Source organism: Hypanus sabinus, chromosome 20 (genome assembly GCF_030144855.1).
Source record: "Hypanus sabinus isolate sHypSab1 chromosome 20, sHypSab1.hap1, whole genome shotgun sequence".
In the NCBI taxonomy this organism is placed as follows: domain Eukaryota; kingdom Metazoa; phylum Chordata; class Chondrichthyes; order Myliobatiformes; family Dasyatidae; genus Hypanus; species Hypanus sabinus.
Genome location: NC_082725.1, coordinates 34,686,000 through 34,704,506, shown reverse-complemented (window position 1 = coordinate 34,704,506; position 18,507 = coordinate 34,686,000). Strand labels below are relative to the sequence as shown.

Below are 18,507 nucleotides of genomic sequence, written 5' to 3'. Positions count from 1 at the left end.
TCTCTCTCTGTGTCAGCGAAACAAAAGTGCTGATCATTATCTGCATGAAGAGGAAAAATGGAGGTCTGAGAGTCAGTCCTCACCAGTGGATTGGAGGAGGAGAGGGTCAATTAATTTGTTTTTTTGTGCTGTTATTTCAGAAGATCAGTCCTGAGACCAGCCAGTAACTACCATTAAAGAAGGCATGGCAGAACCTCTACTTAAAATTTTCACAGATTCAGCATGTCATTTTAAACTTCTCTCGATGCTCAATGGAGAATACCCTGACTGGTTGCATTATGGCCTGGTATGGAAACAGCACAGCCCATGGGAGGCCAATCCTTTCCCAGTATTGAACACATTTGCACCAGCTACCACAAGAAAGCAGCATCCATCATCAAGGACCCCCACTGTCGAGGCCATTCTCTCTTCTCATTGCCGCCATTGAGAAGGAGAGACAGGAGCTTTGGTTCCCACACCACCAGGTTCAGGAAGTTATTACCCTTCAACCATCAGGCTTCTGAACCAGAGTGAATAATTTAATTCAACTCTATACTGAACTGATTCCACAAGCTCTGGGACTCACTATCAAGGACTCCACAACTCGTGTTCTCAGTATTGATGTATTATTATTTGTTTTTGTTTCCTTTTACACATTGGTTGTTGGTCAGTCTTTGTGTGTAGTTTTCTTTTCCCATTGATTCTATTGTATTTGTGTTCTAAGGTGAATGCCCAAAAGAAAATGAATCTCAGGGTAGCAGAATAAAGTGACACATATATATCTTGATAATAAATTTATTTTGAACTTTGAGACATGGGTGGCTATCCACCAGTTTTGAGTACACTGAAACTCTTAACAGTGGTAGGGACAAAAATTAAAAAGAGAATAACTGAAGCAGACTAATTCCCATTTGTTAACCTACGCTGTCCAGTCACTCCTGATCGATAGACCAACACATGAATTCTTGACACTGAGTGACACAGCAGAAATGTGGTTGCCCTTCTGTCTCTTTTACAGCCATCTGCCAGGATTTCAAGATACTTCTAAACTCTGCAAAATGCTCACTTCAAGCAGGTACATCAATTAGTTATGCATACTTCACTTTTGGAAGCTGTATGTTTTAAATGTATTGGAGACTATAATGTGCTCGTGCAGACTCGCCAACTCTTTCTGTGCTACGTTAATGTCTGCATCGGTGCTGCTTTATGCACCCCTCGCCCACCACCCCTTAAGCCTCAACATCCAACAAGTTTTTTTCTGGAATCTCTGCCACCTTCAACAGAATCCCACAGAGAGACACATTCTGCTTTCCGCAGGGATCACTCCCTCAGAGATTCCCTTGTCTACTCATCTCTCCTCACTAATCTCCCTTCTGGCGTGTAATCCTGCAAGAGGCAGATATACTATAACTGTCCATCCACCTCTATTCAGGGCCTTAAACAGTCCTGCCAGCAGAAGCAAAACTTCACAAGTGAATCTGTTGCGGTTATCTACTGTATCTGGTGTTTCTGATGCAGTCTGCTCTGTGTTGGTGAGACCTGGCGTAAATTGCTGGACTGTTTTGTCGATCGTCTCTGCTCCATTTGCAAAAATCATGATCTCCTAGTGGCCGACATTTTAATTCCTGTCCCCATTCCCATTAGGATATGTCAGTCCATGGCCGCCTCTTCTGCCGCAATGAGGCCACTCTCAGTTTGGAGGAACACCACCTTGTATTCCATCTAGACAGATGGACAGACATACTTTATTGATCCCGAGGGAAATTGGGTTTCGTTACAGCTGCACCAAGGATAGTGAAGAAATACAGCAATATAAAACCATAAATAATTAAATAATAATAAGTTAATCATGCCAAATGGAAATAAGTCCAGGACCAGCCTATTGGCTCAGGGTGTCTGACACTGCGAGGGAGGAGTTGTAAAGTTCGATGGCCACAGGTAGGAATGACTTCCTGTGACGCTCAGTGTTACATCTCAGTGGAATGAGTCTCCGGCTGAATGTACTCCTGTGCCTAACCAGTACATTATGGAGTGAATGGGAGTCATTGTCCAAGATGGCCTGCAAATTGGACAGCATCCTCTTTTCAGACACCACCGTCAGAGATAGCCTCCAATCTGATGGCAGGAACATCGATTTTTGCTTCCTGTAACTTTTTTTCCCCTCCCACTTCCATCTTCTATTCCTTATTCGGGCCTTTCGCCTCTTCTCTTCACAGGCCTATCACCTGCCCAGAGCCCCTCCTCCCTCTCTCTCCTATGATCCATTCTCTTCTCCTATCACATTACTTATTCTCCAGCTATTTGTTTTCCACCTATCACCTTCCAGTTTATTACTTCATCTCCACCTACTTGGCTTCACCTATCACCTTCTAGCTCGTCCCCCTTCCCCTCCAGCACCTTTTTATACCGGCATCTTTCCCCTTTGAAGTCCTGATGAATGATCTTGGCTTTATTCATTCCATAGATGCTGTCTGGCCTAGAGTGTTCCTCCAGTGTTTTACTTGTGTTCCTTCTGAAATTTCTAAACCACTTTATTTCACTGAGCTGCTGTCCTGAAAAAACAAGGATTCATCCAGTGTATGTTTTAGCTTAATTCCTAACACACAGCTCTCTAGCCTTCATGCGTATCTTTCACAGTCCTTTGTGTGTGGTACCATTCCACTGTCTGTCTTTGTGTGGAATGTGGACTGGAAGTGATAAGTAACAGAGAGGTGTTAGGAAATTGTTGATTTTGCATATGCAATTTGCATATTGATTGTATCTTGCTGCCAGCAATTTGATTAAATCTCCTGTTTTTGAGTATTCGGGTATTTTAAAGTGATTTTTTGCAAATTAAGTGAAAATAGGACAAACTAGCAGAGAGCCATCTAATCATTATTTAAAAGTATTCATGACAATTTCTTTTATTCAGTGTTTATGTCAGAACCTGATGCTCGAAACTGTGCATATTAGCTATGATAGTTCATTATTTAAAAGTATTCATGACAATTTCTTTTATTCAGTGTTTATGTCAGAACCTGATGGTCGAAACTGTGCATATTAGCTATGATAGTTCACTATCCATTGTAAATTATTATCTCCCATCCAGTGTTAGTTCTGTTACATGTGGCAGGTAGGGAACAGTGTCAGCTTCAAGGTTCAAAAGTAGTACTGGTGATCTTTAAATGATTTATTAAGTAATGTTTTAAAGCTCTTGGTCATTTAGAACATCCAAATGTGCATTGACTTTATTTTCTTATGGCAAGAGCTTGAAAATGTTGGTCTGGAGGCAATGAAGCATAGAGTAGGAGGCAGTGGTAGAGAACATGAGATCTAAGAACTATGGAACATCATTGTTTCAAGATCTCCAATCATTTGAAAGGGGAGACAATCCATTGACTGTACAGACAAAGGGCGGATGAACACCCACAAGTAAAATGCATCTTCTGGCCAGTCGCATATCCAGTTTTTGCCGAAGCTGGAATAGGATCTTCAATTCAGGTCCCTAATAGGCTTTTGGTTCTGTTATTCTGTGGTTTGCATTGCATTTGGAAGATGAGTTCCTTTCTAGTTCATGAGAAATAGGATCTATTTTCTTAAGGACTGGTTGGGTTACTTTTTCTTTTGCTCTCTGGAATTGGTGTTAAAGGGTATGAATGCTCAAGTTTATTTTTGTTTTCATGCCAGACATAAGCTGCTGTCTGTCAGTGCCTCTAAGAGCTGATTAGTTAAGCATTTTCAGTAATCTCCTATTAACGTGTGGGATACATACATTGGCTGCACTGGAATTCATCCCTGCGTTGTTGAAGAGGGAGGGCAAGGGTCATTGCCATGGTGAAGACCACCAGATGGAACTGCTGGCAAACAAGGAAATGCCTGTGTTCCTTGTTTGCTTTTTAACCCTGTGCAACATCCTAATCCTGTGGTGCTACCGGGCACTTATGAAACGAAAGCATCATTTATTCTGCAATGCTTGTGATTTATTAACTTTGGGAAGAGCAGCAAAATGGGAGAATTAAACTTTTTTTTTGGCATGCTAGTCACTGTAAGTACAGAGAGATTTGGAGGTGTAAATGGATAAAAAGCCAAATCTTTATGCACTGATGGGAATTCAGAGAACGCTGGCCCTTTATATTCTAGCTGCCTTTTGGGGACTATGTGGAATAATGGAGTTTCACTACAATTGTTAGACTTGGACTTGCACTGCATTGTTGGTCTCTATACCAAAGTTGGAACATAATTATCTTTAAAATCCATTTTTTAACCATTTCCTTGTGGTAAAATTTCAAATCAATGCATGCTGGGTGTTCCATTAATCAACAATTTCATCATGAATGCTGTGCTTTGTGGTCCAGTTTTTATCTATTTGATTTGTAGGATGAGGGTAGAAAGACTTGATGAACTGTAGACTTTGTAATTGAAGAATGAGGTGACCTGCAAACTGACAAATTTTCTGCAGTTTTTCATAGCCTGCAAATGTATTAAGGAAGATTCCCTCTGTTCTGCGTAACTAGAGTTTGTTGAATTTACCATATTACTACAATCCTTGTGGCTGACACACAAAGTAATCTTGCTGTATCTGCTGTATAAACCACTGGGAAATGAACATCTTGTGGCTGTTTTGCCAGGTATCAGCATCTCCACATCAACACTCCCTCTGAGGCAATAACAGAACAGGTGTCATTTAGCAATCGAAGATCAGATTTCTATTGGGGTAGACTGGAGGTGTTACAGAACTACTCAAACAGTACTGAGTGTAGAAAAAACCTTTCCTGTTAAAGGTTATACATCAATGCTGGAAGCCATTTAACACCTGACTTCATATATATTACTAACACTACTTCATTAACTGACAACTGACTTCAGCAAAGGTCAAAAATGTATTGGTTCCTAAATGATCCCAATAGTTTATTTAACTGTGGCGTTGATTTGATAATTACAAGGATATTGTTTGAGTCCATTTGAAAATCTTCATCTGTTGTAATCAGGAAAGTTTTTTATCCTCCAGGCTTTTCATGGGGTCCTTAAGAAATGCTGTAGTCTGTTTCTCAGCATGTGGTTGCTACTTGAAGTAGAAATAAAGAAAAATCTATCTTTGAGAGTAGTAATATCAAAGATGAAGCTGTGGAGAACCCCAAGAAGTTGGGTACTTTTGTGTTAGTGAAATGTGGTGATGCACTATTTTCAAGAAATAATAAACGTGAGGAAGTATTCAGATGCTGGAAATTCAAAGCAACATACACAGAATGTTAGAGGAACTCACCAGGTTAGGCAGCATCCATGGAAGTGAATAGACAGTCAACATTTCGGCCCTTCTTCAGGACTGGCATACTGCCAGGGAACGTTTCCATGAAATGTTGATTTTTATTTTGATATTGTGGAAATAATGTGAAACCACAGCGAATCAGGGTGTTCAGATGAACGTTTGAGAAAACAAATGCAATACAGAAAGAATATATTGAAACAAATTCTTGTTCAGACCCAAGTCTGTGTTCTTTGCAGATTTTGGACATAATGTTGTAGGGAGGATATTAAGGCAATGACTTGTACATTGCAAATGCTCTTGAATGTAAATAGGAAGTAATGAAAAGAGCCCAAGTTGAAACATGGGTGATAATGTGATAATTGAATAAAACAGGCAAAATTGTAGTGATGGGATTAAGATAAACAATGTTTGATTAATTGAAGATCAAGAACAAGAGAAACAAGTTCAAATAGAGGAACATATCAGATCTAAAGAGTTCTAACACTCTGTGAAGTTTGGACAGTAACTTTGATTTCAGTTTATGTTGAGCATTGATGGGAAACCAGTTCATACAAAGACTGCTACTTTGTGTTAATATATCCTGCTATTATATTCCTTTAGCTGTAGAAAATATTGTTTTCATCTCTCTAGTTTGGGTTAGTTGTAGTGAATAGTGTTCCTGAATATCTTGCTGGATTGCTAGAGTAGAAAACATTCCTTGTGTTATAGAAGTGCATTCAGTGCTGTGCCACAGGAAATAATCTTTAATTCTAATTAGCCTATGTACTTGTCAGTATTTTAAAAACTAACTTCCTGCTGGCCCTCCACAGGCAAATGTTTGTGCCTGTATTTGTGGTCCAATTTATAACTGTAAAAGAATGTGGTAACAATAGAAAGAATGCAGAGATTTGACAGGTTGTTAGCGAGAATGAAGGGATGTAGCTGTAAGATTGGATACTGTGGATTTATTCTTTATAAAATGCAGGAGGCGTGGGGGGTTAACTTATCAAAGTTTATAACATTGAGGAATATGGTTAAAATGGTCTGAAACTTGCACCCAGAGCAAGGTAGTCCAGAACTTGAAGGAACAGATTTAAAATAGGAGAGGAGGTATTTGTAGATTGTTCTTCCATATAGAGGCTGGTGCCAGAAGAGCTGACGGAGGCAGACACAATTAGAATCAGAATCAGATTTAATATCACTGGCATAAGTTGTGAAATTTGTTGGTATGTAGCAGTAGTACATAATAAAAGCTGTAAATTATAGTATGAGATATATATATAAAAATTAAATTAGTCCTGCAAAAAAAGGGGGGGGAAGTAGTGAGTTAGTGTTCATGGGTTCAACATTCATTCAGAAATCTGATTTCAGAGGGAAGAAGCTATTCCTAAATAGTGTGTGTCTGACTCTGCCTGTCTTCAGGCTCCTGTACCTTCTCCCTGTTAGAAGAGGTCATGTCCTGGGTGATGGGTCTCCTCGATGATGGATTTTCTTTGTTGTTGAGACATTGCTTTTTGAAGATGCCCTGGACTGGATGCTGGAAAGGCAAGTGCTCATGATGGAGCTGACTGAGTTCACAACTTTCTGCAGCTTATTTTCATCCTGTGTCATGTTTTCCCTCCGCCGCCTCCCCCAATCCAGTCCGTGGTGCAGCCAATTAGAATGCTCTCCTTGGTACCTCTGCAGAAAGTTGCAAATGTCTTTGGTATAATAAACTTCTTTTGAAATATAGCCTCTACTGTTCCGTTCTTGTAACTGCATCAATGTGTTGGGCCCAGGATGAATCCTCAGAGATGTTGACACCTAAGAACTTGGAATTGCTCAGCTTTTACACTTCTGATGCTCAATGATGACTGGTGTGTGTTCCCTTATCTTGCCCACTCTGAAGTCCACAATCAATTCTTTGGTCTTACTGACGTTCAGTGCAAGGTTGTTGCTGCAACACCACTCGACCAGCTGATCTATTTTGCTCCTGTACACCTTCTCGTTACCGACTGAAATTCTACCAATGGTAGTTATGCCGTCAGCAAATTTATAAGTGGTATTTGAACTGTACTTAGCCACACAGTCATGGGTGTAGAGATTATATTGTTTAAAAGATATTAGGACAAGCAGATGACTAGGAAAAGAGTGGAAAGGTGCAGGCCAGATGCAAGCAAATGGGATGAGAGTACAGTCGGTCCTCCTTATCCACGAGGGATTGGTTCCGGGACCCCTCGTGGGTACCAAAAATCACGGATGCTCAAGTCCCTTATTTAACCTGTCTCAGTGCGGTGGTCTTTAGGACCCGGTGGAGCTCTGAATCTGCAGTGTTTCTGTTCACGAAAATCATCACGATTGAAAATAAAGTGGAAATAATAAAGCGATCGGAAAGAGGTGAAACGCCATCTGTCATTGGAAAAGTGTTAGGCTGCAGTGGGTCAATGATCGGAATAATTTTAAAGGATAAAGTGAGAAAGGCCCTGCCCCAATGTAAGCTACAATTATTACTAAGCAACGCAGTAGTTTAATTACTGAAATACATACATTTCTTAAGTGTTTTATATGCATAGAAAGATAAAATATATACTATGTACAAAGACAAACGTTTGACTAACTGACGCTAAATAATGCCAGATGTACCTCTTCCAACTTGCTTAGTAAGAGTACTTCCGTTTTTTTTGATCCCGATCCATGATAACCTACGCATATCCTCCCGTATACTTTAAATCATCTCTAGATTACTTATAATACCTAATACAATGTAAATGCTATGTAAATAGTTGTTGTACTGCAATATTTAGGGAATAATGTCAAGAAAAAAAGTCTACACATGCTCGAACAAGTGCTAGGAGAGTACTTCTGGGTTTTCTTGATTGGCGGTTGGTTGGAATTCGTGCATGCGGAACTCGCGGATGAGGAGGGCGGACTGTAAGTGAGCATCGTAGCCTGCCTGGAGGAGATGGGCTTCCAGTTCTAAAATTCTTCTTTACTCTGTGACCACTTTTAATGTAAATGTTTAGTGTAAGCTAGTGCCCAATGTGCCAATAATAAGAACAGAGACTAAGTGGGTACTCCCTCCCTTGTTCACTGTTTCCCTCAAGGCTTAAGCTGTGGTGGCGTGCAGATAACCAGTGAACAATATACAGTGCTTAACTGTTCTTAAAACAGATTTGAATGGCTATGCCATGTTGCCATTCGAGGACTGGTGCTAGTAAGTCATTTCTTTACTGTCTGCCATCCCTCTCTCTTGTGTGCAAGAGAGATATTGGCAAGGAATAACAAAATCTTGGCCTGAGGTTGTACAACTGCAGAGACATTAGTAGTTAATCTACACTAGTGGTCGCCAACCTGTCGATCGCTATTGACTGGTCGACCTTTGAGACTTTCCCAGTAGATCCCGAAAAAAAAGAAGAAGTAGAAAAATAAATACACATATACTGTTGAGAGATTGTTTCCGGGTTGTGGGGTTTTAGTTCCATTCTTTCTGCTCAGTGCGCATGCGTGTAGCTCCCCCACCACGCACTACAGTGTACCTCAGTGGTCCCCAACCACCGGGCCGCGAGGAAACAATATGAGTCAGCTGTACATTTCCTCATTCTCTGTCACACCCACTGTTGAACTTGAATACACACGAGGTCATCAGTTGCCTAAAAGCAGTGACACCCTAGCACCAGGGGTCATTGGTTGGCTTCGGGTAACTGGCCACCTCAGGCAGCCGGCAAGAAGTGCTATTTCTACTGGCCTGGAGTGTGGACAGATGGGCACCGCCTCTGAACCTGTTCACCACACCGAATGTTTGTGGGGAACCTGGTGCTAAAATATTTGCAGACGACCTAATTTGGGCTCAGGGTTTCGTAAGTATCAGAGCAGTTACCTCGCTTATTTTTCAGTTATCTACTGAAACAAACTTTTGTCAGCCGATAGATCCTACAAGGAGGAGCAGGAGCGTGCCCCGTCACACTCCTGGCTCAGTTGATCACTCTCTCCGGACCGTAACCACCATGGCCCCAGCACGGGGACCTCAGGCCCTGACCTTTGGCCTCTCACCCCACCCACGACCAACCGCACCTGGCCAAGGCATCTGGTGGCGGGCGGGCGGGAGGCTGGAGTTTGGGCCCAGAGGCTGTCTAATGAGGCAATGAAGCCCTCAAAACTGCTTCGGTACCTTGAGTCCAAGCACCTGCACTTAAAGACAAACACGTTGAGTTTTTTCAGCAGAAAAAAAATGAGCAAGTGGGACAGCAGCTAAATGCCAAGTGCCGCAAAAACTAAATTGCGGAATAGACTGGACACAAGGAACCTGCTTCGAGTATCACTGTATTCCCGTCGTGTTTAACCCCCCCCCCCCCAAGTGTCGGCCGGTCCGGAAAAATATAGTCAATATTAAACTGGTCCATGGGTACCCCTGGTGTTCATACATTATTTCTACTTCTGGGTTGCAAGGTTTTACTTCCGGTCTTTTCTGCCCTGGTGTGCATGCGTGTAACTAGTCGTTCTGGGGTCGATCTTGCCTTTCATTGAGGCCAAGGTAGGGGATCTTGGACTTAAAGAGTTCAGTGACCACTAATCTACACACTTCAGGTGACTGAGTTGTACTTGAGATGATAGAGCAGAACTAATGGGTAAACTATACTAGCTGACAAAGGCGGTGGGGGGGGGGGGGGGCGGGTGTTAAAATGTCCTGAAGACTGATGGACCTATAGTGTGGAATTGGGAAGAATAGTACAGAAACTAATTTGTGTAGCCCTCCAAGAGGTGAATTTTAGGGTAAATGTGTCCGTGCTGCATGGATACAAGAGAAAGGTAGTGCCATGTCTTTTAAGTTGAGGGATTGGGTATAAATGTAGTTTAATTCCACAATTCCCAGTGTTTCCCTATCTCTTGAAGATGTGGAGAGAAGGATATAATTGAGTGCAAATCTGAACATGACAAGTAGTTTTATTTGCTATTATGCTTGTACTCTATCCTGTCTCAACTCCTTTATTCCTTGAAACCATCCATGTAAAAGTTGCACTTGGATGCCATTTTCCTTTTACATTTTTGTGTAAAGTTGTTGCCATAGCAAAAGCTTTGGTTAATAGCAAAGTTGTGTAAACTTTCTTAGCTCCCTTTTGCAATGATAGATGATATGTAATACTGCCCAGTGTACAAGGAATACTGTGCAAATCTGGGATCCAAGTGTAATTATAGGCTTGGTAGTAAAAACAGAAGCACATTGTTCCTTCACAGGTGAAACTGAGAAGTATAGATAGCTGGAAATGATTGTAGACCAGGGAGGTGATTGAGAGGTTTTGAGATAAACTACTGGAGTGGAACCAATTTACCTCTGAACTCTTGAGATCAGATTACACCCATCGATCTTTAGGCTCCGCACTTGATCCAGTCACCGCTAGCCAGTTACTTGCAGCTGCAGTATATACCGCTCCATGGCCCTCCAGCATGCTAAATTTTGCAGGACTGACCCCAAGGCCTAGTTGGTGTCGATCAGATGTGGGCAGGTGTTTGTATAACTGACTCTGTGCTTGCATACACTGATGACAGCAACTTATATCAAAGGAGATTTGACATGGAAACCGTTGGTAGCATTTCTCACTTGTGCAGTTTCTTGGTTGGGGGTTGGCCTTTTAACCACGTCCCAAAAAAGAAGTGAGAAGCATCACCTTGTTTTCCATTTTAATCATGTTTGAGGAAGAAGTGTAAATAATTTTAATCAAGAAATTTAATATATCTTCTGGACTATTTCACTTTTCATCTGTTTGCTCAAAGCATCAGCCAGAAAAAGTAATGTTACTTCAGGCAAACAATTACATGAACAATGTTAAGTAATTACACTTACCATAACCCTGAGCTCACAAGTCTCAACCAGAGAGGTGTCAGAGTTTCACCCGGCTCAAGCAGTTGTGCCAAAATCTTGGCTGACGCGGATCTTTTGAAGGCTTGGAAGATTCTTTTTGTCAATAGTAGAGCAGGTATGACTGTTTCTGTACAGATCGCAAGATGGTCAGGTCAGTAATCAGTGGATCACTCAGCCAATTTAGTGAAGCAGGACATGGAGTCAATTTATCTGTCATTATGACCACTGTTTTAAGATATGAACATTCAAGCCACTGTGTTTCATGTGTTTGCACTCTAACAGGTAAATGAACTTAATTCCATCCTTGAATTCTTGTGCACAGATGAGCCAAATTATTATTCAGGGAGATGTGTCTACCTCTATGCGTGTGTACCTGCCCCCGTCTGTTTCTGTTGCTCTGTCCCCTCCTCTCCCACTCTCTGCCCCTGTCTGTCTGTCGTCCTCCACCCTCCAGTCTCTGTCTCTTTGCCCTCCCAAAAACAGTGAGTTAGGGTTCATGGACCATTTGGAAATCTGATGGCAAAGGGGCAGAAGCTGTTCCTCAAACATTGAGTATGTGCCTTCAGGCTCCTCCTCGGTGGTAATAATGAGAAGAGGGCATGCCCTGGGTGGACAGGGCCCCAAATGATGGTGCCTGAATGGTGAGGATCCTTGGTGATAGATGCCTTTTAAAGATGTTCTCTGGTGTGGAGGCTGGTGACCTTGAAGCTAGCTAAATCTATACCCCTCTGCAGCTTTTACTGCTATCATCACACTTCTTTTGTTCTGGGCCTAAATAGTAGGTTATTTATGACTATATTTTTACCATTGCCTGTAATTTACTTTTCCAGCTATTTTCATCCTAATTTTTTTTTTATTTGCAGGAGGGGAAAGAAACACAGCATGATCCTGCGTACACAGCTCTCGGTTAGAGTCCATGCCTGTATTGGTAAGTCAGTCTTTTTGTTTTGGTAATGTGAGTGGATTTCTGTCGAGAACGTTATCACTTCAGTCAGTCTCCATTCACTGGTCAGTGGAATGCATCATGTGGAGTTGATTTTGGTCTAATATTGGTGAACTTTTACTGGTATGTATAGCCATCATTCTGATTGTGTATTTAAGAGGAAATTCACTATTTGTGTGGGTGTTCTAGTCAAAGGACAGATACAATGCATGAATAACTATTTTGGGGTAAATTTTCTACTTGTTATTATCTGAATGCTTGCCTCACATGGCACAAAGTTTTCTGATCCATAACATTGAGAATAAGCAATATTGTCAAGGTTAGTCTGTTATTAGTGCCGTGGGCATTGAGCGAATGCAGTAATATGCCCAGATCTGGTGACACGTTAAAATGCTGCTATCAGTACTGTCAATCTCATCACTGTATCCTTCTGTTTTGAGGTTGGTCACTTTCTCTGCTCATTTGGGTTGACTGCTCCACCAGCCATGTAGAACCAACTGTAGGACTTCTGGCAATGTTTTTGATGTACTATTGACTTAAAGAACTTTGTTTTGAAATGTTTGCATGAAATAGTGTAAATGGGAATATGTTAATGCAGCTGCAGTTCTGCTTTACCTTCTAGACTTTGGAGCAGGTACCTTTAATATTAGTTTTGATATCAGATGTAATTAATGGATAGAAAAATAATGTTAAAGGAAATGCCAAGTGAGAAAAGATTGTAAGACCATAATCTCTCCAGAAGAAAGTTGAATGAGAACCTCCTTGATTGTATATATGGAAATATATGATAAAATTTAGGGGAATTCAACATGCTGTAAGATCTGTAGAAACAAACATTGGATCAAGTTTAGAGTAAAGGTTGGTGCTAGTTCAATTAAGTGATTTCTACTGTAGTTTCATGAGAGATTGAGTGTTGGATGACTTATCCATTTTGGGGGAGGGGTGTTGTTTCTTATAGTAAGTGAATGATATTTGTATTTGATGCTGGAAAGTGTAACTGACAGTTTGTCTTGGAATAGGGGAAAATTGTAAGTGGTCTGGAAGGAAAGAAAACTTCAAGATGTAGCATAGTGTATTTTATAGGACAATGATAGCAATTGTGAGAGTATAAAATGTTCACTTACCGTCCTCACAGCTCATATTTGGTGCTGACTCTACAAGGGAGTAATTGGCCTTGCTGCTTAGCCTTGATCCTGGGTTATTTTTTGCTTCAATGAAGATAACCAGCTACGCGTGGCCCCAGGCTATTTCTGAGCTTTCATTTTTATATTGCAGATACGTGACTTGATGATTTCATTTTATATTTTTCTCTCTACAGTACATTGCCTAGAAATTTAAATTTTTTAAGTTAAACGTTTTAACAGTTTGACTTTTTGAGAAATAATTCCCGGTGCATATTTGCACAGCACCAGGTCGGTATTTACTTGAGTGCATAAACCTGCAGATCTTTGTAGCTTATTAATGCATTGAGACTATATTTAAAACACAGGTGTAATTTAAGTAATGTACATTTTGGGAATTTGCAGAAATGAACATGTAAGACTGTGCCTTTGAGAGAAAGGTGCCTCATTCTGTAAAGCAGAAATTTTGTTTGAATTTCATGCACTCATTGGGAATTTCTCTATTTTGTGCCTTGCCAAAGGGAAACCTCCTGATGCACCTCATTATCATGTTGGAAAATTTCAGAGGAGTTATACCTATAAATTTTTGTTCAAGGTCTCTGTTTTGGCTTAAAAATGTTTAACAATTGGGTGAACTGAAGACTAATTTGAATTGCAAAGTTATAAATAATGCTTTCTTTTACAGACTTGCTGATGGAACAGAATTTTGCATCAGTGAGCTTGATTAACATCTGTCCAGGTTTTTAAGTTTCAATTCCCTGATTTATTTTTTTTATTACTTTTCCATTTATAATATACGCATTCAACTTTGCAATGCAAGAAACCTTGAGTTGTGAGAAACTGCAACTGACTGGGGTGTGGAGTTTGGGACCAGGTAACTAATAACTCCAGTTCCTTGATTTGGACAAATTAGAGGTGACATCCATCAGGCATCAGTGCAAAGTGCCGCCAAATCCTGATGTACAATGTTGATAGATTGTTTTGGGGATGGTTAACTGCTTCAGGTCTTTTTAACAAAATAAATGATAGTGGTTGAAGAAGTTGCATTCTCATTTGAAAGTCATAGATATTGTTTGAGCAAATGCCTTTTATGAATTACCCTTTCTCGCCTACTTATAGTGATAAGCAAAGCGTTAGATGAATTTTGTATAACAAAATATCCTAATATTTGACAAATAATCACTTAGGCTTCCAGTCCAGCACAGGTATTAATTTTTTTAACTGTTGATGACAAACTGTACCACTTTCATCATGAAGATGGCAGAGTTTGTCATTGAAACATCAGTTAAAATTGATACCTGTGCCTGGCTTGGAAGCCCAAGAAGAACTTATTCATCATATACACCAGATCCTTTTCCATCCTAAAATTTGATTAGGAAGTCTGAAATAATATTGTGCTAAATTTACACGTTTCTCTTTTTCTCCTCAATCCTTTAGATTATTATTTGTTTAATTCCAGAGTCAAAAAGTTAAAAGAATAACCTGCTCTCTAGTGTCATCTTCTAATGCTCAACACAAGTGCTGTTATAAACAGTTGCCCTTTCACTCTCAATGCAATCAGGTTTAATAACACTGTTTATGAAAGGGAATTACAGGTTTCCACCAGAACAGGCACCAGCATGTCACTGTACCTAAACACAGGAATTATAAAGATTGCCTTACAGTTGGTGTCACTTTTTCTTGTACTCCCAGGCTGTAATTTCTAATTCTGCCAGTCAGACTTTTCATATTGTAATATCAGCAGAGCTGTGTGCAGTTGCCCCGAGCAAATTGCACCTATTAGAAAATACTAATCGGATGGAATAAAGAGTTGTTTAGGCAGATGAGCATTTTGCTGTTCTTCCTCTAAATGAAGGAAATAATAATGTAAAACAAAATTGTCATTGTTTTTTATGATTGAAGTGAAAGAACTATTGAAGGATTATTATGGATTTTAATATGAATGAATTTTCCATCTAACAGCCGGCTGTTACATGGCCTGTCACAGAGGCATTGGAAATAGGTGAAACTCTTCTATATTTAGTAGCTAAGAATAAACATTCAATGGACAAAAACTTGTGTTGATGTCTGGGCATAGAAGAAGTAGTAAAGGTTAATCCTGACTATTTTCTCAAGTCTGATCAGGATTGTGGTTTAGGAGGTCTAGAGAAGATTGTTCTTCAGAAATATCTTCACTGGATTTATCCAGTGCAGTGGGTTGGTAAGACGACTTGAGAACAGTGCTATCTATAATAGAAAATTTAGACTTCGCTGGAAGAATAAGTTTCATATCCCTGTAGAGAAAGTGAGAGGGAGATGCAGTCACTCAGAAAAGGTAAGTAAATGATATTCAAGAGATAAATATTCCCTCCAAGTTGCAGGTGGCATAAAATATATTCGGCTTGAGTTGAGTTACAGATGGTAAGTGGTTCTCACGATAACTGACTTTTGTGTTCCTTGGTTTGGTGTGTCCATTACAGTTCTAGCCAGCAGAATGTCTTGTATGCCAGGTGAAATGATACCAAAATTCCTGCCAAATTTCCAGATAAGCGTCTCATTGTGAAAAATCTTTTTATTCATTGTGAAAATTCAAGCAATATTTTTATACTCAAATAATATTTAAATTATCAGCATTAGACAGAACATGCCCAAGAGAGCCTCAAACCGAGTAACTAATTTAAATGAATTTAATTAGAAATCAAGCAACACTAGATGCTGAAGGAACTCAGCATGTCAAGCATAATTCTTGGAGCGAACTGGACAGCCAGTATTTCAGGTTGTGAACCTTCATCTGGACTTTAATTTTGTATGTTGTTCTAGATTGCAGCATCTGCTTTCTTGTGCATCTCCCCCCAAAATGAAGTTAAGATCTTGTAGTGTGTGACTTTAAAGGATTGCTGTTCATTTGGAACACAAGTGGTGTGGAAATATTTGCATTCCAACATATCAATTAGCAGAATGAAATGATGTTGGAAATCTGAGTTTGTTTTGAAATGCAGATCTAAGCCCAAGATAATTATTTGGAACCTTGTGTAATTGTGATTCCTTCTGGCAGACATTGCCCTTCCATATATCTATATGAGTCCACAGTACTGCTCACAGGGTGCTTACCTGCAAATTTTAATGAAATATAAAATGCAAGCAACTAGCTATGAGTTATTTAAGATAATCTTTTAATGTGTAATAGACTATTTTGAGTTTTTCAAAATGCTTGATTTTATGAAATCTGATCTTTTGTTGTAACTATTTAACAAAAATAGTTTAAACCAAATTATCTTTTCACTTTTTGGCTGTATGATTGGCATGCAGCTAGTCTTTCATTAAACCTAAGGGAAGGAAAATGGAATCACATCTGAGCTAACACTGTGACTTGCTCAATTCTTGAGTTATAAGCTGTCAGTAAGTACTGGCAAAAATTGAATATAGTCATCACAAAGTCATCACAGTGGCAGGTCTGTGGAACGATTGAAAGGGCTGTCACCACTAGAGCGCTTTCCAGTTCAAGAGTCACAAAACCTCCTGTGATAAGAATTTGGGATGATCTTTTTAAACCAGGAGTTTAAAATTAGGATCTTGGTCCCACATTAAACTCCAGCTCGATTAAGAAGAACCTGAATGCACCGTATTTCTCGGTTGTTGATGGTGTTGGGCTGAAGGGTTTAAATCGAGTCACGAGCAATACTTTACACATTGTGCATCAGAAATAATGAATTTTGAATGGAAAATCGCTTTAGTGTTCAAGTGGGAGCATGTGGATGTGGTTAGCATTCTAGTTCAACAACATCTGACTTAAAATTTTTTTGCAAGTACCTGGAGGATTTGAGGATGACGGCTGCTGCTTTTAAGCCTATGCTGGTAAAATGCGAGGGGGCACCATGGAGTATTGTTCAGCTTCTGATGTCTGGCAAAAATGATTGGTTAGAAAGATATTGTATGATCAAAACCCTTCCTGTTTTCACTTCACACAACATCAATATCAACTCTCTTAAATGCAATCCATTGTTCTTCAATGGCCTTTGCCTGTAGGGCTCCTTTGAAGAGCCAGATGCAAACCTACACCTCCTGGAAGAATTAGGTATTAGAGATCAGAAAGGTGACTGTTTAACATGCAGTAAATGACTTAACAGAAATGGCAGAGGTTGGGCCATTGGGGAGGGATAATGGCAACCAGCATTGCCCAATTTGAGATTTTTGAAATTGCTTTGATTGCTTGAAATAGCCCACTGTGAAGCATTGCTGCAGGAAGCTGGTGAGAGATGATGTGCCTCACTTGTGTTGTAGCAGCTGCTTATGTCCAAGGAATTGTAAATCCTTTTGTTCTTTTTACAAAACAAAGCTTATAAAAACAGATGTGACAGATTGATTTATTGATCATGAAGTGGTCAAGCTGCCCATAGGAAGAGAAGGACGATAACACTGTTTGTCTGTCTGTCTCTGTGTCTCCCTCAAGGTTTTTCAGCACCAAATTGGATTTTTTTTTCCTCTTGGGACCAGTAGCAATGTACTGTAAGTGTGGTTCTCCGCACTGCATTTATTCTCCTTGGCTTTTTGAGTAATTTTAATCTGTTTGTGACTAGTGCTGGTGGGAGTTCACTGTCTATTGTTTTTTTTCAATCTTTTGTTTATGGTTTTGTGTAGACATAAACAGATTAGCATTAGCTACAATCAAAGTAATTACTCATAATGGATGAAAAATTGGGAGATGTGGAGGGAGGTGGGAACTGGCATTCTGTTAAATTCACAACATGTCTTGGGGATTTGGGTAACCTTCCCCTACTGATCAGTGTGCCATAGCAAAAGTCTATGGATTAGAGTATTTTGGCAAAGAAAGCAACATGGAACATGTATATTTTTTGGGTTAATGAATGTGATACAGAAATTGGAAAATGCACAGAGGACTGTAGAGCTAGTTTGTGATAGGAAGGTCGATATATTGGTGTTTATTTTAAAATTTGCATGGTCCTGTGGAATCTAAAGTAAAATTCAATGTATTTGAAGAATTATTTTCAATTGAGGGGAGAGGGTTGATTGAAGAAGATAAAAAACCATAAATTCCTTGTGTAAAAACCATCAGGCTCTGGCATTATAACTCAAAGTTAAACACCTTGCCAAGCTTTTCTGCTCAGTTGTACAATCTACCCAGAGAAACGGACACAGATTCACCAGCACACAGATTGTGTCCATTCCAACCAGGGACTCAATTCAGTGGGGAGTAAAGAACACCTAGCCTATTCATGAAATGGGCTGCAGAACAGGAGGAAGTAATGGAGGGGATTGTCTACCGAGTCTCTGAGCGTGGAAGTTAGAAACAGGAAGAGGTCAATAACTCTACTGAGTGTTTATTTTATGACCACCCAATAGTAACAGAGACATTGAGGAGCAGATAGACAGATTCTGGAAAGGTATAATACTAACAGGCCTGTGG

General features: G+C 39.9%; 1 protein-coding gene across 3 annotated transcripts in view; it reads left to right on the top strand.

Annotated features, from left to right (window-relative positions):
* fhod3b (formin homology 2 domain containing 3b) overlaps positions 1–18,507 on the top strand; it is a 519,315-nt gene that overhangs the window by 40,816 nt on the left and 459,992 nt on the right. For 2 of the 3 annotated variants that reach the window (XM_059945318.1, XM_059945319.1), the window contains exon 3: positions 11,903–11,967. In XM_059945318.1, the coding sequence (XP_059801301.1) occupies positions 11,903–11,967 (65 nt within the window). Of the gene's footprint in view, positions 1–11,902; positions 11,968–13,788; positions 13,843–18,507 lie in introns of all 3 variants that reach the window. The other variant, XM_059945317.1, reaches the window with a different exon arrangement.